The sequence below is a fragment of the Poecile atricapillus genome, chromosome 9 (genome assembly GCF_030490865.1).
Source record: "Poecile atricapillus isolate bPoeAtr1 chromosome 9, bPoeAtr1.hap1, whole genome shotgun sequence".
In the NCBI taxonomy this organism is placed as follows: Eukaryota; Metazoa; Chordata; class Aves; order Passeriformes; family Paridae; genus Poecile; species Poecile atricapillus.
Window position 1 is genome coordinate 11,829,043 of NC_081257.1, and position 26,290 is coordinate 11,855,332.

Here is a 26,290-nt window from a genome sequence, read left to right on the forward strand (position 1 = left end):
GAGGTGTATGGTCAAGAAAAACAAAGTAGGTGACTCTAAAGCAGTTCTAAGTATAGTTCAGTGTTGTACAAATGTAACTAAATCATCCACGAGTCCATACTAAAACCTGGGAGAGGCATCCCACTACTAAAACTGCTAGCATCTCAAGGAGAATTTTTTAAGCAATTTTAGTAAATAGACACAAAGGCAACTTGATCATACAATAAAGCATGTGCTTTGATGATACAATTTTCCTTGAAACCCATAAGGTCCCATGCACCACCTGCACTCCCTGATGGTACCAGGAAGAAGTGTGTTATTCCTCCTCTGTCAGTCTCCTCAAAATCAGTAAGCAAACAAAGGAAAACCCAGAGATATTTTGTTTTAATCACAGCATTACAAAGAAGAGAACCTGAAATGATAGCTGGGGCACAATGAAGAGCCATTTAGGGAAGTGACCCAGGCAACTAATGTAGAGATGATTAAATTCTGCATTTCCTCTCATTAGAAGCTGTTTGTACAGTCAACCTAAGAAAGACCTTTTCCATTCTGGAACTGACTGGGTATTAACCTGGACTGCCAATTAACCAGCAGATATCATACAATGATTTACTGAATGGAAAAATAAAGACAAGCTGTTTGTTTCACACTGCCATTAAGCAGAGCAGGTCAGCAATTCCAAGTGCAGGGGTTTGACACATTTCCAGTTACGCTGCACATGAACTTACCCAAATAAATTACGTTGAAATATGTCAAAACTGCAAAATTAAAATGAAATACATACCTTTTGGAAGATCAAAGAAAATTCAAGACTTGGAGTTTATCGCATAATCTTTTGGCCCCTCTCCCTCTGGCTCCATGCCTGGTTCTCCTGTTAATGATGTGCCATGGCCTAGAGGCCAGTGGGTTCCCCTTCATATTCCCCATCCTGCACTCCCCACCCCAAACAAACAATGTCCTGAGCACCAGGCAGCCCAGAGCTCCTTCACACCGGTGCTGGGAGGATGGCAGGAGACAACAAAAGACAGGCTGCAAACAGCCCTGACTCCGAGCTCTCAGATTCTGCACTCTAAGAGCTATAAGCAGACATACAACATACTGGAGATGCCTCTGTTGTAGTTTTCAGAGCCTAAATCCAGGTGTCTTGGATCCAACTGTGTTGGATCCTGTGTTGGTTGGCACAACAGGACATCCTTACTCTGAGTAATTCAGGAGTTCCTTCCCATGACTTCACATTCAGACCCTTTAAACCTCAATCTGTGGCTGTGAATGCTTGTTCTCACCTGCTGCCCACCCAGTCTGGGTGTTGGCTTTAGAAGGGGTGATAAGGAAGTGGCTTTAACCAGTGACACACGGAAAATGGTGTTCTCATCGGGAAATGGCGTGGGGGTTTTTATAACTTAGAGTGAGCAAGTTTCAAATTTTATTATTTCTATTTTTGAATTATAAAAAACATGAGAGGAACCCAACACGTCTGTACTGTTCACACCTAGAATTGTACCACAGGATTTTGTGTGGGGCATGTAATGATTCAAATAAAGACCTTATAGTGTTTGCCATATTAACTGAGGCACTGCAGTGTTTTGCTGCCCTTAAACTGCACTTAAAAAGAACTATGAAACTGGACTTGGACTAGAACTATAGCTTCTTATCATAATCCAGATTTTAGTGTTTACACATATTTTGGAAATTTCATTTGTCATTGTTTTGTGACTGTGCAAATTTGCACAAAGTTTATGCCAAGGGAGCTGGTGTAGCTTAAAGAAAGAGCCGGAAGCAGAAAACCTCAGTTCTCTTTTCTGCCACTGACTTGTTCCTCAAAACATTTATATAGCAGAAAATCTGTTCTAATCCAAACATACCAACATGTATGCACAATTTGAGTTATTAAAAAATCAACCAACTTCACATGTTAATAACTGGAATGACACTCGCGTTTGCAAGGGCAGAAAGGCCCAGCTCGGGCACGGGAGCGCTCTGCTGCAGTAACACGCAGCTGGGGTAGAAGGCGCCCAACAGCTTTAATTCCCCTCGTAAATACTAAAAGCTGAAAGAACAGCCTAATGTTAGAGCTTAAGGATTTCTCCCCCGTAGAGATTTCAAAGAAACAGGCTGCACACACTAGTCCTTATAATGCCTTTCCCAAAAAGCAGCTTTTATTTCTGCTTTCTTATTCAATTTTTTGAACTGGTGGGTTGTCTTACCCTCCTAAGACAGGATTAAAAAAAATTTTTATCAGAACGCTGGAATCCCATCTTGCTCTCAGAAAACAGAACAAAAACATTAGGATGCATTTTCTTACTCGTATAAAACACAAGCTGTTTGCACGTTGTAATTGTGATCGATCACATCTGTTACTCGATACTTCTCATGCTCTCAGCTTTCATTGAGTCTTTTTCTTTGGAATTTGATTATAATGGAGCTGCTCTTTCTAATTGTAACAGAGCAACACTCCAACTCTTCAGATCTGATAATTCTGTTAATTCACAAAAAATCCCTTCATGCAGTAAAGGCTAAAACCATGGGGTTTTTTTAATATTACCATTAATATAATGAGTACCCTTGAGAAAAACATTTAGTACCTAATAGCTCGTGTTTTCCATAGGTGCACACACACACACTCAGGGTGTCACTTTTCAAAAACACATAGCTGAAAAGAATTCCACTTCCCTTAACCTCAGTAATTAAGTCTCTCTATGTAAAAGTACACTGAAAAGCAAGAGTGCAGCATCATCTCAGTTCTTAGCTAGAGGATCATGATTAAATAAGGTCACTGGGCTTATGTTACTTTTACTTTAGACCTGTTCAAGTGGGGAAGTAATTAATCTTTGATGGAGATGTATTAAATGAACCCTACTTAATCAGCTGTCTTCAAGTTACCCAGCAAACAAGATTAATAAAGAAACTCTATATTTAAGTAATAAACACTTTCAGATAAATGTTCTTGCTTCCTCCAGCGCAGTCAGAATCCTTAGTGTCACTGTTTTTTTCCCTAAACATAAACCAACATTAGCCTAAAGTATCAAATATTTAAGTTTTTCACAAGCATTGCTGAATTTGAGTTAGTGAATAAGATTTTTAATGTCACTTGAAAGGCTTCCATGCTTTTTAAGAAAGAGAGCAGTCAATCTGCTGATAGGGCAGGATTTTCAGTTAACTGTACATCAGATTAATCTTTTGTTTATTGAGATGAGGAAAAGACAGTTAATGTAAATGGCATCTTAAAGTTAATGCTTTAAGACACCATTTTACCGATTCCCTTCCAGTTCCTACATAAGTTTAACAATTTGTAAGTAATGCTTAGTCCTGGAACAAAATACAACTAAATCTATTTAGGCTACATACATAAAGCAGTAATGTCTCAATCAGGTATTTTAAAGACGACTTTTCCTAAAGTGACAGACGACAAAAATCTATATTCTGTTTCTTGCTTTATTCCAAAAGAAAGGTGAATACGTAGAGAAGGCAGTAAAGGATGCCTAAACAAAACGGGTATCTATCTATACACTGCAGCCTGTTCTCAAAGCACGTTACTTTTCCCCACCGCAATACAGGTCACACAATAAAGACAAATAAAGTTGCAACCGTGTCAGCAGTACCTCGGTCTCTTTAGCTGGGCTGGCCACCGTCTGCGCCTCCAAGGAGAAATTTGCCCTCTTGGCGGACAGGTAGAAGGGGTAATCCTTGGCCACCATGGTGGCTGCAGGAGCGGTCTGGGCGGTGAGCGCCGGCTGTGTGCGAGCGGCGGGCGAGGGGCGGCGCCGGCCGTGCCCGGCCCCCGGCAGCGCGGTGGCTGCGCTGCGCCCCGGCCCGCGGCTCGGAGCGCATCAGCCGCAGCAAAATGCGGCAGCGCAGCGCCAGCAGCGGGCCGGGCCGGGCCGGGCAGGACGGGAGGGGCGGGGTCCGAGCCCCCCACACCCTCGGGTTCACAGCGCCGGCGAGGAACGAGCGCCTTTGGCCTCGCTGTGCGCTCCCCTTCTCGCTCCCGCAGCATTAACAGGGACACGTTAACCGTGCGCTTCCCGCAGGATGACTGCGAGAGCGCCCGGCTCTCCTGGCAGCCCAGTGTCCGGCAGGAGGGCAGGAATAACAGCGGTCCCCAATGGCACAGGATGACTGCGAGAGCGCCCGGCTCTCCTGGCAGCCCAGTGTCCGGCAGGAGGGCAGGAATAACAGCGGTCCCCGATGGCACAGACCCAAATCCACACCGGACTCCAGACCTGCACACGGCGGCGGCGCCTACATTCAGTGCGCTGTGCTCCCGCGGATCAGAGCGGGAATCTGCGTAATGTCACGGATGTCGTGGTGCCACAACACAGAGCATTGCTTTTACTCCCTCCCCAGCACGCTGCTTTTTTTCTTTTTATTCTTTATTTTCAAATTTTTTTTCCTCCTACCCATATTGCTGCTTTTTTTTCCTGTCTGGCAAGCTGGAGCTTGTTTCTTATGTTTTTAAAGTTCCACTTTTGTTGGTATTGTTCAGCCAAATTGCTCCCCTGCCCGCACCTCTCGTTCTATTGAGCTGAGAAAGTGGAAAAACACCTCTGCCCAAGGTGTCTCACAAGACATTTCAGTTTTTGTGCATCCAGGCAAATTCTGTTGGATGGCTACCTTAAAAGAAAGGTAGTGAAAATTTCCTGAAAAGAGAGAAAGCATTTGGGGCCCTGTTTGCAACACAGGATCAGTCTGACAGAGACTATAATACGGGAAACAAGGAAACAAGGAAAAGGAAATTGAGCAGAAAGCTGTGATGGGGGAGGAGGAAAGAATATTTTCAGCCACAGGGAAGCAGCCCAACCAAGAATAACTTCACAGACCTTGTAAAAATTAACTGATTTTAAAGGGAGCTCATGTGATGGATTTGGCTTTGCAAGCATCTATTTTTCTAAAGGCTGTTAATCAGACAATGATGACTTCAGAATAAGATTAGCCAAATGGCAGATCTAGCCCTCATTTGGACACTTTCCTTTGACTTAACCAATATCCCAAACATATAATAATCTCTCACACTTACCCTCCTAGGCCTTTTCAGGAGTAGCTGCAGTACAACCAGAGATGCTCACCTGTGCCTGTCATGCACATCTCTATTTTATGGTAGTCTGCCCTTAAAACAAAAACCCCACTAGCTTCCCAACCCTGAAATTACTGCAAAATCACTAGAACAGTTATCATTACTTCTAGATGTGCAATGATTCTAGAAGAAAATGTGACATTTGAACATTCAGGTGTTCTGTGCCTCCTCATCTGCATTACAGTATAGCAAGACAAGGTTGACTGAAAGTGAAAGTGTTGACAAGAGACACAGAACAGCTTTCATGCAGATAATGGTTAAGTAGACAAGACATACAGAAAAGAGAAATTAGAGCAGATGTGATAAAGATCTACAAACCAAAATTGACAGAGGAAGCAAATATGGAATAATTTTTCACTGTATTCAACTACAGGGGAAAATGGTGCATCAGATTAAACCCGATGGTGGCAGATTCAGAGCAAAGAAAAAGAAGCTAATTCTTCATACTATATACAACTTTTGTGTTATACACAGTGAAAGTATCTGGTACCAGATGCTGCTCCTAAGAAACATTCTCAGACATAAGTTCTTGACTATTGGGGCAATATTTTGGGAAACACCATGACAGGCTACTTCTGTTTCAGACTCTTCGCTAAGCATCTAATGCTCATCACCACTGGATATTTGGTGTTAGGTTAGATCAATTCTTGCAGCCATCATGTTACTTTCCATGTTTTAAAAAAATATCAAAAATGTAGCATTTTATTTGAAGACCACATACAAGTCTTAGCTTAGGATTTCTGAAGCTCTGAACAGTTACTTCAGTCACATGAATGTACACCCACTTCTGCAAGTCTTCTTACACGTGATATTCAGAGGACACAGCTCTGAGCACAACCTGACAATGTTAGGCAGTTTCTCCTCACGTTTCATCAAAACACCATTACATACAGATTGTAAAAAATGGTCAAGAATCTCCATGAGAACACCGCAGCTGCTGTGTAACCATTTAAACCCAAGAAGCCTTGATTTAAAATACCATCTGTGTATGTTTGTTTATGAAGCTGTATGTTAACACCATTTCAAAAATCAGTGTCACTTAAATCATTTAGACAAAATACCTTCAGGGTGTGTTCTCAAAGCAATCTAATCCTGTAACATGCTTCATGGCATGAACAACACTTCACACAGGACAAGAGTGTACTGGTTTGGAGATTGAAATAATGAACTTCAGTTTATACACAAAAAAATATGCCAAGAAAGGGATTCTGTCATTTCTCCATTAGTCAGGCCAGTGCATTTCAGCTTGACTAAGCACTCTTGAGAAACAGGAGAAAAATTAGTTCTAAGAGGAATATGATTGTTAATAGGCAGGACCTTCATGTCAAAAAGTTTCAGAGCATCTTGTACCTACAAGATAGACTTCAACAACATGGAAAGTAGGATTCATTAGACTCCATGGACATTTGTTTACTCTACCAGAAAAGTGTAAAACAGTTTTAGAAATGAAATTTGGACCCAAAGTTAATTGACGAATGGCACTGAACTTTATAATATTATCTGATGGAATAACAAATGCAAACAACTCTCAAAGAGCTGACTGTCTGTAGAAAGCTATGTGCATTTATAAACAATGAATTATGATTACAGTTTAGTCGTGGTATTGAATCCTTTCTGAACTGCATATCAAACACTTGGAGTCCCTTCTGAAAGATCTTACAAACTGAGTGTAATTTATATTTCATTTCTACATGCATTTAGATTGCACAGTGACTGCCCATCAATAGTCACTGCATTGTGCGTGTGCACACGGGCCCAGGCAGAGCCAAATATCAGTTCATAAACTTGTGGCTGAAAGACTCCCTAGAGAGCTCCAGTTATACAGCTGGAGAAACAAAGGTTTCAGTGATTCCACTAAGGAAGTTTGTAAGTGTGGAGCCAGTGAGTCCACTCTTTCCAAAAATTATACTTAGACTACAAGTCTACACTAACACTATAAAAATTGTGAATCTGAATTGTAAGGTACTTTCGAAAACTAAACTAGTGTTTCAGATAAAATGATAGTAGTGACTAGATTGCAGAGCAGGCCACTGCATCATTTTTGCCATTTCTGGAATACATTTCTTATGGGTTTAGTTCAGTGGGGGAGGTGTAGGAAGGTTTTTAAAATTTATTTAGGCCAACACAGAATTCAGTCAGACAATTACTTACTGTCAGGGAGAAGTAAGGAAGGTATTTGGTAAGTCTGGAAAGCCCAGCTCAAAGGTGCCTACCACTGCTGACCTGGTTGAGGACTGAAGTTCACTGACAGAGCCGTTCTGTGGTTATGGCATTCACACCCACGCCTTTAGTTCATTTTCTCACAGATTCAAAACTTAACACAGAAGCAACTCTTGCAATAACATCTGTCAGCACAGCAAAGCCCTTTGAGATGTGTTCTGGTTCAAACTTTACAAAAGCCTTGAACTAGGTGGATATACTGCATACATATTTCAAGGGAAAAAAAACCCAGTAGTTTGCAGCTTATGGAATATTTCTCATATAATATATGCACCCTTCCTTTCATTTAAAATGAAAGAAGGTAGATTTAGATTAAATATTGGAAAAAACTTTCACTATGAGGGTGGTGAGACCCTGGCACAGGTTGCCCAGAGAAGTGGCAGATGCCAGGTTGGGTGGGGCTCTCACCACCCTGGCCTAGTGGAAGGTGCCCCTGCCATGGCAGGGATTTGGAACGAGATGAGCTTTAAGGTCCCTTCCAAATGAAACCATTCTGCAATTCCATGTATGTGGTTTCACAACAAACCAATAAACCAGAAACCACTGCTTAGGAGAGGTACAATTTTGCTAAGAAGCAAAGCAAAGCTACTATTCCTCCTATTCTGAAATGACCAGTGAAAGTCAACCAGGCTAATGCTACACACAGACACAATTCTGCACCTACTGAGTATCTCTGAAGCCTCACGCCAACATGCTCCAATATCTCTCTTCAGTATAATCATTAGCAAGCTTTCCTTTCAGAAAAACAAATTAACAACCACCAACACCAAAACCATATTCAAACAACCCAAAGAGAACTTTTGAAGCAGTCTTTTTAATCAAAATTTAAGAATCTGGATCGGCTCAGAAGATGGAATGCAGAACCACTGACAGTGTTGACTGAGAAGCCAAAAATCCCATAAACTGCTAAAAAAGAGCATTTCTCAGGCAGTTACCCAGCTGTTCAAGAAACTGCAATTTCCTCATTGCAAATACAGATTGTTCAGATGGTAATGAGTTACAATTTATTAGGTAATAAATATCAGGAAGACACTGCTTGATTAAACACTTTAATACTGAGAAATTCCAATAAAAATACTGAGAGAGTAAGTGATCACTGTTAAAAATATGTCCTTAAAAACCACACCTGTATTTTTTCCAGGTAGAGTCCTAATCATGGAAAGATCGGTGCAGAAAAATGAAACACCTCTCTATGGAATATGTGACATCACAAAACTGAACCCCAAATTCCTATTGTCTAGATTTTCCATTTGAAGACCTTTCACGTGATCCTTATTTGTGCCACGTGTGGAGTAACATGAGCAGGAGGAAGTTATGTTTCCTCACTATTATCGTGGGCTGTGCTTTGGGACTTGCAGCCAAGCCCTGAACTATTCCCCAACTTTTGTCAGTCAGTAGCAGGAGTCTCCCACTATGAATGATGGCTGTTTCAAAATACCTCCTCTACCCTGAAGTACACTCTTGTCAAAGTGATGATGAGCCATGATTCTCATGCCAACCATCACAAATGGTTTATTGTATAAACACACATCCAGCTGAAAAGCAGGCTGCAGGCTTTCAAACTCACTGTTTCTTCATACAAAAGTCGCTGGTAGAAAAATTCTGCCCTGGAAGAGAAACAGATCAAATAACGTCCCAAGTTGTTTTGATTTGTTTTGATTTTGCTAAATTCATGTAACTTTTGATTACCACAGGAAATACAGTACAGTTAAAGAATGCCTTTTAACAATCACTTTCACAATGAGGCAGAAGCACTCTTTCCATGAGCTTCCCTAGGGATGACAATATCAGTCCATTTTAAATCTACCTCAGATTCATAACACAAAAATCATTTTGGTGACTGGTCAGCAGCTCAGTGCTACAGTTGGCTGGCCTGGAGACACTGGGAAGGGTCCACATTTCTCCACCCTGCTACCACACCCAGCACTTTACACCACTTGGTGGTCCCTGATGAGGGAATCACAGGGTGTGGTGAGGTTGGCCTCCACGAGTCACACTTATAAACAGAGAAGTTGGTTGAGTTTGTCCGAGTACACTTCCCTGGGGAGAGCTGAAAGAAGGAGGTGGGGAGGATAGTATGGATTTATCCGCATGGATTTTAAACAGCTGCTCAAATTCTGAACAGGGTGAATTCATCACCCAAAGTGGAGCATCCTTTCCTGAACTTCTCATTAAAAGGCATTCTAGGGACCAGAAATTACTGGAAACACTTGTATGGTGTTTAAATGAGAGTAAATGTAATTTAAGTACTTTTGTTTAAGTTGCAGGCAGTTGGGGAGAGCAGGAATTTCTCTCCAGAGTACTTTTGCTGACTGGAAAATTAAGTAACAAATTTCTTTATGAGAAATCATTATCCCTAAAACAAAATGGTTAGCAAGACATCACAGTAGTGGTCTATTTTTTATTTTGGTTAAATTTTATTATAATAACATTTATATTACATGAGTAACTCTGTAATAATAGTCCCCAGAGTGGACAGTATTTTGTAATTTTTTGCTGTATGTATGCATGTATGTTTTGCTTTTATATGTATGTATGCCAGAGAAGAGCAAGAAGAAAATTCTGTTCCCCTCTCTTTTACTGATCTCTTAATAGTGACCAAATACCACTTGGTTTGTTCTTCCAAACATCCCCTCCAAGTACAATATGTAAAGCAAAGTTTGGGGTTTCTAGGGTTTATTAGAAAAATCACATAACTGGGGGATAAAAAAATCAAAACCCAAACCAAAGCCTACAAAAAATCCCAAACACCTATAAGCAAACAAAAACCCTAAAAAAAACAAATAAAGAAACAACAAAAGAAGGGCTTTCAGCTACAAAGGTCCTTTTCAGGTCAGAAACAAAACTAGCAAAAATGGATAAGACTTGGGTCTTTTGAGCTGTCTTTTCCTATTCACCTCTTTACCTAATTAGACAAACTTCAAACCTTATCATACATTTCTTTACGTTCAGTTTGACACAGCTTACTGTGCTGCACTCAGAATCCCAAGTGCTGAAAAAAAATAGGATTTTACTGTAGGGCTGAGGTGAATTGACAATTTGCCACTCACAAAAGTATAAACCTTACTTCCCTCTCTATGCAAATTCCTCTTCCTCCCTCTCTTTCACTGGCACTGTACCCTCTCTCTGTGTAGTCCTTCCCTGTCACCTTATTGCAACTCTAACCTTCATCTCCTCACACAGGTAAGTCAGCAGCCCAAAAACCCAAAAATATTTTCTTTTGCCAGATCTCTTGTCTGCTGTTTTCATGAGCTAAACAAGTTACTGTGGCATGAGAAAAGCACCAGAACTCACTGAAGAGAAATGGTGAAAACGCTCTCAGGTACAAATAAGGACAGGACAGGGAAAAGGCTGGTTTATCTCCTCCTAGTAGCTCTAAACTGTTAGGTCAGCTTGTTTCATGAAGTCATAGCCAAAGAATACTGCCATATTTTAATTTTTTTTGGATGAGAGATTTGGATCAGAAGCCTTATTTATTTTTTAAAAACAAACCCACCTATTAATTTCCATAACAACTGTTCTCTGTTACTCATCCAGTCAGTCATTTTTGCCAGTTTGACCATCTTAAAATTAGAACATTGGTGTTTCTTGAATAAACATTTAGAACACAAAACTTGAGACTGATATCATGAGCTCCTGAGCAACAGCATTAAGGTTGGAAAAGACCTTTTAGATCATCACATCCAGCTGTTAACCCAGCACAGCCCATCACAATACATTGATTGCAGAAGGTATTGAGAAAAATTAAAATTTTCAAATAAAGATCATTGTGCAACACTAGAAGTTTAGAGGTAATGCGCCTTATGCAAGTCTAATAATTTAAGGAAATGGAATCAGAAGCATAAAAATTACAAATCATGTACCCTTTTCTATACCATAGCTAAGGATGTGCCAGCAGTGTTTCTAGACTCAAAGTTAATCAAATAAAAATTGTTTGACACAGATTACAAGACATCCATGGCAGTGGTGAAAGTCAAGCAAAGCAGTGAGACTGCTAAGTGCTTTCCAAACAGAAACAAGAATCTGATAGCTCCACTACAGTGAAGCAGCCTTGAATCTGAGAGGTCTTTTTTTCACACTGCAATACTGACTGATCACCCAGTGCAGGAAACCTCTACATGTGGTCCTGAACAGAGGTCCTTGGATCACTCAGTGCCTTACAATCCAGATTGTTACAGTGATTATGCAAATTAAAATATTCCACTGGTCCATTAGTGGTTCATTAATATCTTTAGAAATGTTGTTCAATTCCTGTATGCTGTGACATCAGACAAAAATGAGATAAAGAAATTAAATCATCTTTCTGTTACCCACATCCTCCCCCTAAGAGCAGGGAGGAAAGCCATGTTATAACTTCAAAAAGAAGTGTCCTTGCTAAAACTGATAATGCTTCAACCGCTGATAAAACAACTCCCAGTACTACTGCACTGCAGACCTGTATTCTTAAAGATGATGTGGCACGAAGTAACAATGTAACTAATCTTTAAAAGACAGCTGAAATGGGACATATCCTCAAACAGACAACAACTTACACTAGGACAGAACTTCTTTGTTCGTATCCTTTTATCAAGGATTAGGGAATGGAGAAACCATTGCCAGCAATAAAAAAGGTTTTATTTAATGTTACAAAATAACTGCCTTCCCAAGTGTAAATATAATGATGTAATCCCATCCCATGGTACAGAAGTTATTATAACAAGTTTTAATTTACACAAAAATATAAATAAGAAACAGTTTTCCGTAATACTTTCCTGATTTAAGAAAGCCAGCTGTAATTTCTGAAGGCTATCTCCTCTCCGGTCAAGTTGTTAACCACAAACTGCTATCTGGCACTGATCAAGTTCATCCTGCTTTTATGCGATCTTCATTATCAAATCCACAACCACAACACACCACAAGTGTTCCATTTCCACTCATGTTCAACTATGAATTTTGGACAGGTGATGATCACAGTTAATTTAGTTCCCAAGATAGCAGAGAGGGTCAATAGCTGGAAAAATGTCTCTCAAAGTAATTCCAACCATCACAGAGAAAATATTGTTTCCTACTTTAAAAGCTAAGAAAACTCAAGACTGCATCAGAACATACTTCTTGTATTAATAATATTGAAAACATAGCAGTTAACTGAACACAAAAGCAAGATGTTTTAGCAAGCATTCTGATTTTATTATATAATTGGGATTGGTGTTAAATTACATGGATATCAAATACTGTATCTTCAAATACCCACAGAAACATAAACTCTTAATAAAACTCTTACCCTAGTAAACACTGAAGTGTTAATATAACTGACTGTAAAACAACATCAGGAGACTTAAATATCAACCATAGCTCTAAATTACTTTGTTCTAAGAATGCATGTTAAAAAGAGAGTATATTGGGGGAACAGAGAAGCCATATACTTTTAATGCAAGGCACTGTTCTCAGAGCTCAAGAACAGTAACAGCTGACAAGTTTGTTCTGATCAACATGTAACTTTTGGGAAGGATTCTTCTGGTAACATGGGGATGTATAGCAGGAGAAAAGCACACAGATTGAAAATAAAATAAAAATAAAAATCAAGTTGAGAATGAAGGCTGTTATTTTAAGACAGGAACAGGAGTGAACAACCTGAATGGCAGGTCTGTGGAATTTGTGGGATTGGGATAACTAATTTATCTATCCTTTCAAAAGCCTTTGTAGTTTTTGCACAACTGAAGTCATTAAAGCAATGCAAAGAGAAGAACAAAACAATCAAAATGATTACCTAGGAAAATGGCAAATAATATACAAAATTAGACACAGGGTATATAAAAGGCCCTACTTCTCAGGTGAATTTGATGCCATTCAACAACACAGCAAAAGAATTTTAGAAGACAAGGCATTATCACATTAAATGAATTCTAGTATCTGAATTTTTATGTGTGGCAATATGAATTCCGTAATTGATGGATAGAACAAATTTAGTGTTGAAGGCTACCATGAATACCCCACTAGCAACCTATACACAACACTGCCCAGCATGAAATTCCCAGAGACAGTCCTTCTACATAATGTGACCTTCAACCCCGTGCACAAGCAGCAGTTTAAGTAGACTTGCAAGTGATCTTGAATTTTAAAAAAAAATCCCTCCCAAGGAATCTTATTTCACTCTTCAGCTCTCAAACTGTGAGTTTGTGTATGAATTCTAGGCTACTACAGAAGAGAACAAGGTTACATAACACTTCTTGGTAACTAAATTAGCTGAAGGAAATGGGCTTTTAACAAAGAACCATTTTCTGTAGTAAAAAAAAACAAGTTCTAACCATCCAGAATGGTTAACTTTGATTGAAGCAAAAATATTTTGTCACCTATAAAAGTTGAAAGAGGAAAAGGGAAGCAAAATGTGCAACAGAAGTAAAGCCCATGTTTTTCCAGGCTGCAGGATACAGGACCTTCATTTTGATTAATAATTATCCATTAGAAACACGATAACATTTCACTGCCTGTACACTTATCTTATTCTGGGTATGACAAATAATGAAAAGTATAAACCAAGTAACAAGTGGGACAAAAAAGTGAGCAGACTGCTGGCATGTGAACACATTGCAATAAAGCAGAAGGAATAATGTTAATCCTTGTGTTTTACTTCAAGCACATTGTCACACACAGTGCAGGTGTTCTCAGTGTGCTCTGCCAGCTCCTCTTGAATTCACTGCTCCATTTCTCCCTGAAACAAAACAGGACCCAGGAAGAGAGCACAGACTGGGTATTCAAGACTATCTAAGGGAGTTGCAATGATAATCCACAAAGAAAAGGTGTTAAGTCCTATGAAATGTCCAGCCATTACACTGACGAATCCAAACTGAAAGGCTGAAAGGACAGCTTCATAAAAGCATAGCTGTACAATAAAGATTGGAATGCACCTCATATCTGCAGTAGAAACACAGGTATGTTATTACATACTGTTCTCTGGAATTTGGTGGGTTTGTTTTTGTACAAACACTTAAAGACTACCTGCTTCTGTTCCTAATTGCTTCCTCTAGCTCTGGTATTTTTATTAAAATAAAGGATGTCTATCCAAATGATTGCAGTTTTGCCACAGTAAGAATCCATCTATTTTGTTAGCTCAGGAAGTGCCATTTGTTTCAGTACGTGCTATCTAACAGCAGATGTGCATTAAAACGTGTCATTGCAGGATATATTAACCACATCACATGAATAAGCCAAACAGCTGAAATAAGAAGCTACAAAGACCTTTTTGAACATGAGCAGCTTCCCTGATCTCTATGAAACTAAATCACCAGTCTGATATTACTTGCACATATGGGAAAGATACAATAACTGGGCAACAGATCTTGTGGAAGGCACAGTCTAATGCTTTGCACTTGTTTTACAATTCCTACCTACCCTAAAAGCACCTCTTTTTTTGTCTTGAGTTAAACATTTACATACCTACAATGTATCTACAATAGAGTTTTGATTCAGATATTATTTCTCCAATATACAATAGCTCAAGGCGGGAATGTTGCTTTGTTTGTGGTGTACAGGTTTGGATTTTTTTAATCATTGTCTTTTCCTCACATTCTTTCTCAACATCTGTAGCATCTGAGCAGCAAGAATCTCTAAATCAATCGGCTTCTGACCCAACCTTTCTGTAAGAATTGTAATATCCCCCCCATCCTCTGCAAGGTCCAAGGCAACCAAAAATCCTGTCAGCCAATTTTTATATTTGTATCCAGATTATGAAAAAGCAGTCTTGAGTGAGATATTGCAAATTTTAAAAAATAACAGTAACAGAGATAAGCCAAATTAACAAATTTCTACAAAGAGAGATATTCTTTGCAAAAGAGAAAATAGCAAGAGGGAAATGTTTAACCCTGATTCTATCTGTGGTGTTAGGAGATGAGCAGTTTTCACTATGACCTCCTATCCAACTCAGTAGGAAAATGTCACCAAACATTATGCTGCAAAATGACATCAGAAATACTGTCCAGTGGTCCCCACCCTCTCTCAAACCTTAGAGAAGCATATAGCACAAATCTAGTTTTGTCTCTGACCACAAAATACCCATGTACAGTTACCTCTGTAAGTACAATTTGCAGGCAAGTGGCTCAGGAATTGGACATTCTTTGCAAAGGAAAGCTACAAAGATTTTGTACCAGTAATCCCCAAGTTTTAGAGATCATGGATAACAACATTAAGCAAGTGGTGAGCTTATCAACAACTTCAAACTCGTAATTAGGAATTTTTTACAATTTTTTTTCTTTCATGTGGCCACAAGAATCATTAAGGTGATCTCTGAGACTATTGTCTGTCATCCATAATCTCAGGACCACATTTTCAGTCCTTTTTACTAACTGTAGAAGCTGTATCTGTGAGGTGACCAATACTCACAAAGTGTCTGAACAGCTCACATTAAAAAAAAAAAAAACAACAAAATAAAATAAGGGAATTGAATGACACTCAATTCCTACCTCCACGCTACTTTCAGTACTCATCACTGAAAAAAGGGCAAGAATACTAAAGAAATATTTCCAAGAGATAACAGTTTGATCATAGTTTTTAAGATACTTATACAATCATTTTGTTAAATACTTTTCCATATGTGAATGAATTCCAATACCTAACAGCACAGTTTCTTTCCTACTCTATTCAGTTCTTATAGGGTGAGGATTATTTCTTGTTTGTGAAACTGGCTGGAAGTTTCTAATGGTTCTTTTCAGGAAGCATGCGTCTGTTTTCCAAACCTGTTCCTTCCTAAACTTGCTGAAGTTGGCCCCAAAAATGTATCAGGAAATAACCAGAGGATGAGGGGGATGGGGAAGAAACTTCAAAGACACCTTGTCTTAATTAAATTTCAAAGTGCTACCTCTTCCTGTTGAGCTGAGTCACGCAGGGCTTTAGCTGTCACACCTGACCAGGGAGGGGAGGTGTCAGCACAGAGAAGAGGTTTGTATTTCAGCTGCCTCCTGTAATTGGCAGCCTGGAATTAATTAATGAAGTGGAACCAGCACACACTTGAATGCAGCACACAATTAAGCACGGCAAGCAGTATTGAAAAACACTGCTGCTTGCTTTAATAGTCTTTTATTGCTACAAAACATGGAGAGGTAAAAGAGGAAAGGCAACTGCCAATTACCAGAGACACAAGGGTGCCTCTGGCAGTCACTGGTACCATCTGGGTCTCAGTCTGCTGCTAAGCTGTTACCTGAACAAGCAGGTACAGCACAAATAGCTATCTTACCTAATAAACAACAGCCTTCTCTATTCTTAGTCTTTTTGTCTCAGAATTATTTTAAATATTCTGTCTAAAGCCATATGATTCATGTGGCTGCTCCAAGCAGTCTCAGCTGGAACCTCCCAGTACACTGTATGAGCATTTCAACTACTAATTCAGCTGGAAAGTCAGGGTCAGGAATGTGTCAACTCCATGGATTCATCGACTCATGACAGGAATGTCATTTCTTGATCAGCTTAGTGCTCAGCACAAACCACCTTCCCAAAGATGAGGCCAGATATTTAACTTCTGTATTTTAAAGAATAATCTTTGGAGGGGTATAGAGAAAAAAAAAATTCCCCAGTTATTTTTGGAGCATTTCCTTCCATTTATTTTTGTTGTTAAGTAACAGCAGATCTTACATGCATATTTTTTTTACTTGGTTCTGCTTTAGCTGCCCTGATAGAGTATTTGCAAAGCAGCAGCTGATTCCTTCACAAATGATGTACCTAAACAAATCAGCACATATGACTTTTGTAAATTTACAGCTACATTATGTAAACACCTGAGAGTGTCAGTGACTGCTGCTCACAGGGGAACTTGCACCCATTTGCAGCTTCATAGAGTTGCTGTTGATTCAGTTTTGCTGTACATAAGCATTAATTCAAGTAGTTACTAATTCTATAAAGGAGAAAGAGGCCATTGAAGCAGGTTTCAGGTGATGCCATTCCAAACTCTCAAATGCAAGTTTGGCTGGTTCAAGCTGTTTCCATATCAGGAAATGACAGTAATCTGAGAACAATAACGGGTTCCTTCATTAGCTGTTGTAATCCCCAAGGATAAGACCTACTTTTTCCATATAGAAGCTTCCACATGGAAGAGCTATAATATTTTAGCTTTTCTGATGATGCTTTAACAGACAAAAGATGTTAATGTTGCCACTAACAATTTGTTCCTTCTTCCATTTCCTTTTTCTTTACCCAATGGGAAATTTCAACTCTTTTTTTGGAGTTACTGCCAAGAAGTGGAAAGCGATGCAAGGCAAAATTAAATCTGTCCTAGCTTCATTACCAGTGTAGTTGTACCTACATATACTGTAGCAACTGTTTCATAAAGGATTTAAATTTAAATTACCTGTGTTCCAGGAAGGTGAGCTTTAAAAAGATTGTGGTTTGGTTTCCAGTTCTATCAAATGTTCACTAAAGAAGCCAGATTACTTAGATAAATCAAGTGAATTCCTCCTCCATGAAGGGATTAAGCTCTTAGAGGCAAACAAAACTTAAAAGGGCAACCTCTACCACAGGTACAAAGCAAATATATAGATTAAATAATGTATTTTATGTACAAAAATAGTAGATGAAAGTCTGAACATTTCCCAAGACAAAGTCAAATCCTTTCAGTATTGGTTTCTTTGAGAACAGTGGTAAAAACTATCAGCTAGGTTTTTATAAACATTGCCTTAAGATCAATTAAAAAATAGACCTTTTAATACAACTAATGGCTGATTTAGCAGACGAGAGTATAGAGGAAGTAAATTAAAGATCCTGTAATATAGCATCAGATTTACATTTTATCCTGCAAATGCAGACTTGCATGAATGAATCTTGCAGGTTCACAGCAAAATTTTTTAATTTTTTGCTTACTAATTTTTGTAGTCATGTAAATGAAGAAGTTCAAATAAATATAAAAATCTCATACATTACCTCTAAAGATGTTCTGTCCTCATCCAGGTGGGATGACTTTACAAGATACACTTGTTCAGCCTTCTGTATGTTAGTGGGTATATCTTAACCCCTGAGACTATTACTATTTATTATTAAACTCTGCAAGTTTAGTTCACTTTTTTCTACAGTTTTGTTCATCAGCAGTAGAGGTGATGTGCTAGTATTGTATTGACAAACACATTCATACACTTGTAAAAAATAACCTATTATGGTTTTTTTGTAAAATACTCTTAAAGCATTTAGAAACACTTGTTAAGCTTCTATTTGCTGGGGGCTTTCCCCTCCTGGCTGCTTTGTACACCATGGAAAGGGAACAGGGTGCAGGTGCATAAAAGAACCAGCAGCTGTAAGCAGATACCCTTCAGCTGTACTGATTACAGATTTAGAGAGATAACAGAATGACAGAAAAAACAATAATTTTTTTTTTTCTCTAACAGATAAGAGGCCCTAAAGGCTACCAAATTAATTGAAAAATACATGCTATGCACAGATAACTTTCTAGGATTATTGTGACATTACCACAACATTCTAAGATTACCCCAGAGAAAAGTATTAAACTTTTAGTATTAACCTTTTATGACAAATCATGTTACAGCCTGCATTGGGATGTGCCCTTCCAATTGCAGTCACAGCACTGGCAGTACAGAACACTCCTCAAGGAATTTCTGCAGTTTGGTCTCAAAGCAGGTTAGGAAAATAAACACACATTTGTTGCATTTTTCAGATAAGGATCTGATCAAGAGAGAAGTCCAGTGATCCACTGAAAACAGAAAACGCTCATAAAGCAATAAAAACAAGCCAAATAGACCATGTAACCACAAATATCTGAGTGAAATTTCTTATCTCTTTTTTTTTTAATTACTTTCACCAGCTAAAATGAGGAAGTACCTACTAGAAAAATTTTAACAGTAAGCTTGTCTTTGTTTTTCTTGCTGCAGAAGTTATTTGATAATGATTTTCCTGCTAAGATGCAGTTTGTTTACTAGGTTTTGTGTTTTAAAAAACACAAAGCCTAGTAAAAGAGGTTTCTTCAAAAGACAGAGGGAGATGTTATCTATTATTTAATGAAAATCACCTCAATATCTTGATAAAATTACTTTAACTTTACATTAACTGAAACAAAAATACCTCCTCTGACCTGCCTAAGGAAAAGGCATTGTCTGAAAGAACTGCTTTTCTGTAGGTCCTGGCTACACTAGAAAGTACAGTACAGGATCCCCTGGCCATACCTGTTCAGGGGATTTTATACTGATCTGAATGCTCACATGTGGTGTAAGACAGTGCCTTAAACTGGTTTGTGACTAGGAAACCTTGTTAACAATAGACAGAGAAGCTCTAGGCTGGATTGCCTGCAGGAGTAGTAGAGGCTTCAAAAAAAGACCATGCAAAACTATCTGTAATGAATAATAATATCATTATAATTTAATTCAGCCAGCAGAAGATGGATGGGACAATGCCCTCACAAGGCCTGTCCTAATGCTATGATGTACAGAGGCATCCTGGTGTATTTATGTACAAACTTAATTTCCTGTTACAGTTGGTCACTTCTAGAGGCACAGCCAAAATATATCTGGCATTGCAGAAATTTATGGACTTTAACTATACAGCCATGCTAATTCAATTAAATCCTGACTTGGCTTCCACTCGAGACTTCAGTAAGCACTGGACTATGTCACACATTCCCAGTGGATATTATTTGAGGATGAATGGGCCATCCTTTCCCTCTTCCACAGAATAATTATAGGTAGACTGCTTCAGTCAAAAGTTTAACATAACTTGAAAAACCTCAACTCTTTGGCTCCAGGCCACACACAGCACATTGCTTACATGGTGCCTTCATTTTTCTTACAAATTATGTCTGCAGAGTCCATATTATAAATTCAATATAAAATACAGTTACTGATAATGATGTATAAATTTAATATTAGAAAATGTATGGCATTATACAATATTTATCTCTATAGAACTAATATCGGTTTTTATTTTGACCTCTAAATAAACCAAATTACAGTAACTCATTACTTGATTCAATTTCGTTATGGAACCTCCTCTGCAAATCTTCATCAAACCAACTACCACATGCATTGCCTAACAGATATCCAACTTCATAGCTGCCAATAACATCTGGCTAATTTCAGTTCACAAATGCTCCCCATTTGCCATGTGGAAAATAAGCAAATATCAAGCCTTTTTCTGTAACCCAAAAGTAATTTAAACTGAATTCAAACTTCAATTGTCATTTTCTGTTCTAGTATAATATCGTAAATTACACTGCTATTACTATACAAAGCAATTCTTTGAAATAGAACACAGACTTATGTACACTACTTTTGACTGAATCAGAAAGACAAAAGATAACATGCAAATATCATGAGAATTACAAAATATTCATGTTTCTGAAGATTAAGTTATCTTTTGTGTCATGTATTTCTCACTGAGATAATTTGCTGCTGTTGGCAGTGAAGTTCACGGATTGAGAGGATGTTTTTGATGAAACTTTTCTGATTTGGAGGCAAAACCTTAGCTCCTTTTCTTCTCTTTTGTCAGTACAGCTAAGGGAAGAAAAAATTGGCATCTCACCAAAGAATACCTCATCTAAGAATTGGTATAACTTGTTTTCAGATTTGTATTAGAAGTCTTCCACAGTTCCCAAGACTTGATCATAATCTAAGATTTGATCAACAACTAAACCCCATGGCAAAAGTATAAGGGATAGCTTTGCAGTGTCTGAAAACCATCAAGTTTGGGGTTTTATCACATCTTTCTTGCTCCACAGTTATACATATTTCCGTTTCAGACCAGTAACACTGAGCATGCCTCATCAGAAAAAAAAAAGAAGAAAAATAATTTTCTAGGAACCGACAAGTTCCCCAATAAAACTTCCCCAGTAAGTCCCCCAACAAAACCATTTTGTGGCTTTACTTCCCCTTCAGAGACTGCAGAATGCCAAGAATTTTATAAGTAATCTCAAAGCAAAGGAGAAAGGCACGTACAACAAAGTGATGATGTTGTATCAAATAATGCCTTGCACATGAATTTAAATAGGAGCAGACAAATAGATGCCAGCAAATCACAGTAAGATACTGTTATAGTTTGAGCTATATCATTAAAACAAGTTAGTTTTAATGATCATACTTCATTTAAGGCATCTACAAACCAATTCATTTCTAGAAAACAGGTGAATATGTACAAGAAACAAATTTTCTTACTCAGTTCCCAAACATGTTTCAAGAATGTTTGGTGTGTGTTTCCAAAGGTTTGGCAGATTTGTACAGGCAGATTTGCACAGAAGATGTCTGAATTCATCATGCATTTGCTGTCTTCACCAAAATAATCCATGAGATTTACTGGAACAATTAGCCAAATTCTGAGAAGTTGTTCACATAAATTTAGAGTAATTGTATAACTACACAGGAACTCTGAGATCATACTAGAATGCAGTGGGGGAAAAATACAGCCTGACCAGCAATTTACACATTTTTCCAATACAGCACTTGTAGGCCTTATCTAATGAGAAGCAGCAAGAGAGTAACAAAACAGAGCGTTAAGATACAGAGCATTACTCCAAATAATGCCAGCAGCAGACAGGGTATAGTCTATGACAATTATATGAGGGATTAATAATGGATTAAGAATAGTCACTGTATAATGAAGTCTGAATCCAGATGAGCACTGACCACCCTGCTGCATAGCAATATTCAAAGGTTATGAATAATTCAAACATATTGTATACATCCTACAGGGCAAGCTGAAGACCTTTTATACTATGAACATTCAAGAGACCACAGTTTATAGAAATAAAAGACTCGGATACAATATATATTTTAATTATCTTGACTCTGATAAGCTGATGTGGAAGTAATCCTATCTAAGCTTATAAAGCTGGCTTGCCATACCTCAGCAATCAAATATAATTGAATTTATAATTAAGTTTAATTAGGTCAAATAATGTTTCAGCTATATTGACTATTAAATACATAATAAATGATCACTTTGCACTAAAAGCAATCAAAATTAATGAACTCTGGTCTATGTATGCAAATGTACCTTAAGTCTAGGTACCTTTTTGCTTGTATTTTATACTGGGATATATTTTATTAACTTGGAAGTAGACAGATGAGCAATAAGACATTTCCAGTTCACTCCTTAGTAAGTCACTACTTGGCAGAGCTTAATATTCATTAATGATAACTGTTCTATATAACAAAAAAATAGCTCTTCGGGAACTTTACCTTCTTTATGAAACTGTTTTACATGTCTACTTCATCATGTATTTATTGTATGTTCCTTCTCAATATAACAACAGCATCTTCCAAGAGTTTACAACAAATCTGCATACAACCAATTGCAGAGGAGAACTGCACACCATTGCCCTGATTCTTTTTCTGGATGGAATTTTGATCAAGTACAATTTTATTCTGAAAAGTCCAAGTTTTGTATTATTGAATTTTGATCAAGTACAATTTTATTCTGAAAAGTCCAAGTTTTGTATTAGGTTTTACCAGCTTTTTGTTCTGGATATCTCCTGAGTTATTTATCATTTTACAGAGTTCAGACATATGATCACCATTACAAGATTTCAACTACGCAGTTACCCCTCTTACAACAGCCATTAAAAACGCATTGCTGTTAAGTACCTTGCTGAGTGCTCTGTGCAATAATCTCCAGATAACGGTGTTCACCACCATTTTGCTCAGTGTGATGTATTAACTATATTTAATAGCTATGGAATACAAATAAAGAACCAGCTGCCTGTGCCTGAGTAAGGAGCACAACCCTCCAGTGCTGCACCAGGCTCACAAGAAGAGCACTGAATGAAAAACCACATTTCAAAGCAGGGTTATGAGGAAAGAACAAAAGTCACAGCAGCAATGAGAAGCAAGAGCACAGACAGAAATAATCCAGAAGCTGCTCAGAATTTAACTGAGAGAATGTCTGCAACAAGAGGAATACAGAGCAGAGCTCATGGAGGTGTTTTAAAAACAAAAAAGTACTTTGCCCTCTATGATCTTTAAAGCTGTCTTAGTTTACCTGCCCCAATTCCCCAGCCTTTAAAGGGATACTGATAAAATCTGAAGTTTATGTAAGCCAGGTTAATTACATAATGTCTCTAAATCATTATGCATATGCAGATAGAGAAGCTATCACCATTTGAAGAGCACAAGCATGAAACACCACTGGCTGAGTTAACTGGACAGGCTGAAGTCCATGGATTGAATTAAGCCTCTCAGTGGAGGCCAATATGAACAAAGCCATGTCAGATACTGCACACATTCCCCTTTAAATAACCTTCTGACTGCTGTGGCCTTGTATGTTCGTGCACTCAGCCCTCACAGTCTGCTGGCCACATCTGTCACAAGTTATCACAAACTATTTGACATTGAGGAGATTTGCAAATCCACTTCTTTAAGCTGGCAATAAAATGAGCCAAGTCCAACCAGTCAGTTTAATAAGCCAGTTTATCAACTCCTGAAGCATCAGCGCCAGTCCAGATCACTAAACAAATACAAAGATCATTTAATGTACTTGGGTTACCATTCCTTGTCCTGAGTCAGCAAAGCTCCAAGCAGTGTTTCCTGTGAGAGGAAATTCTGTCAGTATGACTTATTCCTTCAGAAAAGACAGGTATGTCTGGCAATGGTCAGTCACAGAAAATAAAATTTAAATCCATTTTTGTAAAAGGATTGTAGATACATGATGATGTAATTGGCAGGACACCCATATGAATGCTGCTTTACAAGGTATGAAGCAATCCAGTCATTAAATAGTTAATACCCTCCTTCAGTGCCACCTGTCTTGGAAAAAAGGTGGCCAACAGACACATTTACGCAAACTGGAATTGTTAGACAGTAAAGATGGCCAGATCATTCTATTGCCAAGCACAAAAACATCCCTGAGGTGATGCTTGTGAAACCAGTGCAGAGTGAATGCACCACAAGCTTCTTACATCAACAGCTCAGAGAGGTGGAGAACTGACCAGAGCAGGAGTCGTTCATCTCATGCAAACCAGACAGTGTGCTACACACGAGAGCCCAATATACTGATTTGTTAAATACATACAATATTTAATAAAAATAACCAATTTTATTAGACAGCTTGAGAGATTTATTATCTGTAAAAATTTAATGATCTATCATTATCCCAGTGAAAATCCAAATTTGTAATAGGGAACACACACATTCAAATTTTCATATTGTTAAGCCTGGAAAATAAATTCATTGAATTTATACATACGTTTATACATATAAACAATTTGGCACATCTTTTCAAGGGCTTAAGAGAGTTGCTAGACAAAAGAACCTGAACATTTATTTATGTACATCATGCTATAATCCAAATACTCCAATTAAGCATAGAGCCCTCATTAAGTAATTTCAAAACTGTCATTGCTTGGAAGAAAAGATGGTATTGCATTGGGCTAATCAAAGTCTCCTGAGAATGGCCATGACAGGCCAAGGATGGATCTCAGGCCAGCACCATTTCCCTGGCAATAGTGAACAAAAAGCTGTCCAGGGCAATACGTGAAAGCAAACACTTAGTGACAGACATGTTGTTTGCTCTCCCAGACTCAGAAATATGCAACTTCAAGGGCTTCCTCAGATGGATGACTTCACTCAGTCTAATAGCTCTTGATGGTTTTTTCTTCCATGAATTTACCCTATTTGTTTTTCGAACTCCTGCAAAACCTCTGGTATCCACAACACCCTGTGCCAGAATTGTGCCACTGTGTGGAAGGTGAAATGGCATCACTTTTGCTTTGGTAAGAACCTACAAGCAGCTTTATTTTGTGCCCTTAGTGCCAAGAGAGGAAATAATCTTAGACAGACCATTTCTCATGGAACTAATCATGTGCCAGTTTGTTCCCAGGATATTTGATTTCAGTTTAAATAAGTTCCAGTATATTTGGCTGGTTTTTTAAAACAGAAACTGTTCTAAAGTTTAAATTATTCTTGACACTTCTCCTCATCCCTTTCTTCAGCGCCCTTTCCATTTTTGGGAATAAGTTACTCTGTACGTGAGGACTGGAGAACAATTGCAAAAGGAAAAATGACCTTGCAATACACCACCACTGCTGGTTTCTGTGAGGTATGAACTGATTACTTTTGATATGTTACTTCTTTTTGAAATTTGCCACCACAAACCTGAGAACAAAAGACAGCCAACTCTGCCTTGTAACAGAAATCTTGAATTACCTATAATGTCAGCTATGGCTCTCTAAAATCAAAACCCAAAACACAAAAACACACATCTCTATTCAACACAAATAGCATTTAAGCTCACACAGAGACCAAAATGCCTCTACAGTTACGGACTGCTGGATTCCAACCATCCCTTTTGTGCTACAGGATTCCACAGTGCAATTAGAAGACCCTTCAATATTTTCAAATCACACGAGACACTTGGTGTTTGGTCTAGTTGCATCCTCAGCACTGTCTTTATCATTAATCATAATAAAAATACAATGTGAAAGGAAAAACAAAAGTTTATTTGCCATGTCCAGGAGGCTCACAAAGGTGACAGTTCTCCTTTACTTAGGGGGATGATAATCTAAAGGGCAGGAACACTAGCAATGAGAAAATGTGAGCACTTCCTGCCCAACTTGTTTTAATGTCAACAGCACCAAGTTTTGATGGGCGCATTTGAACCATCACCTGAAGTTAAAAAACCTGATGGCGCTGTTCTTAATTCACATGCCAGGCTCATTTTCTTAACCAAAGGCACCTACCCTCTCCAAGTGACCACAACAGGTTAAGTGTCCTGTCACAGCCAGAGGCAAACTGGCCTTAACAGCAGGTCCTGTCAGTGGTGAGGGCACAGTGTGTATCACATGCTGAACAGGAACCTGTAGTACTGCAATGTAGAAGAGTTCAGGGCAAAGTAAGAGACAATATACACGTGCAGCATAAATTAATCAAGCACTTCCTGGTAACAGAAAAAAAGGAGTGACAGGCTTGAAGTTATCTCAAGCAAAAAAAAGATAAATCAACTAATATTTATCTAAGTTGTACATTTAAATAAACTGATCATTCTTCAAGATACAACACATACCCTTTATATCCTCATGGGATATTCCCCACTCTGTTGACCTGAGTGATTCTGAAGCACTGTAAGGAAAGT

The 26,290-nt window shown here is 38.4% G+C and overlaps 1 protein-coding gene across 5 annotated transcripts in view; it reads right to left on the minus strand.

Annotated features, from left to right (window-relative positions):
* Nucleotides 1-26,290, minus strand: part of ARHGEF3 (Rho guanine nucleotide exchange factor 3) — a 100,851-nt gene that overhangs the window by 19,876 nt on the left and 54,685 nt on the right. Inside the window, exon 1 of one of the 5 annotated variants that reach the window (XM_058845236.1) lies at nt 3,579-4,493. The exons of the other annotated variants lie outside the window; for them this stretch is intronic. Coding sequence (XP_058701219.1) covers nt 3,579-3,674 — 96 coding nt within the window. The 5' untranslated portion in view covers nt 3,675-4,493. Of the gene's footprint in view, nt 1-3,578; nt 4,494-26,290 lie in introns of those variants that run through there. 5 annotated transcript variants of the gene reach the window in all.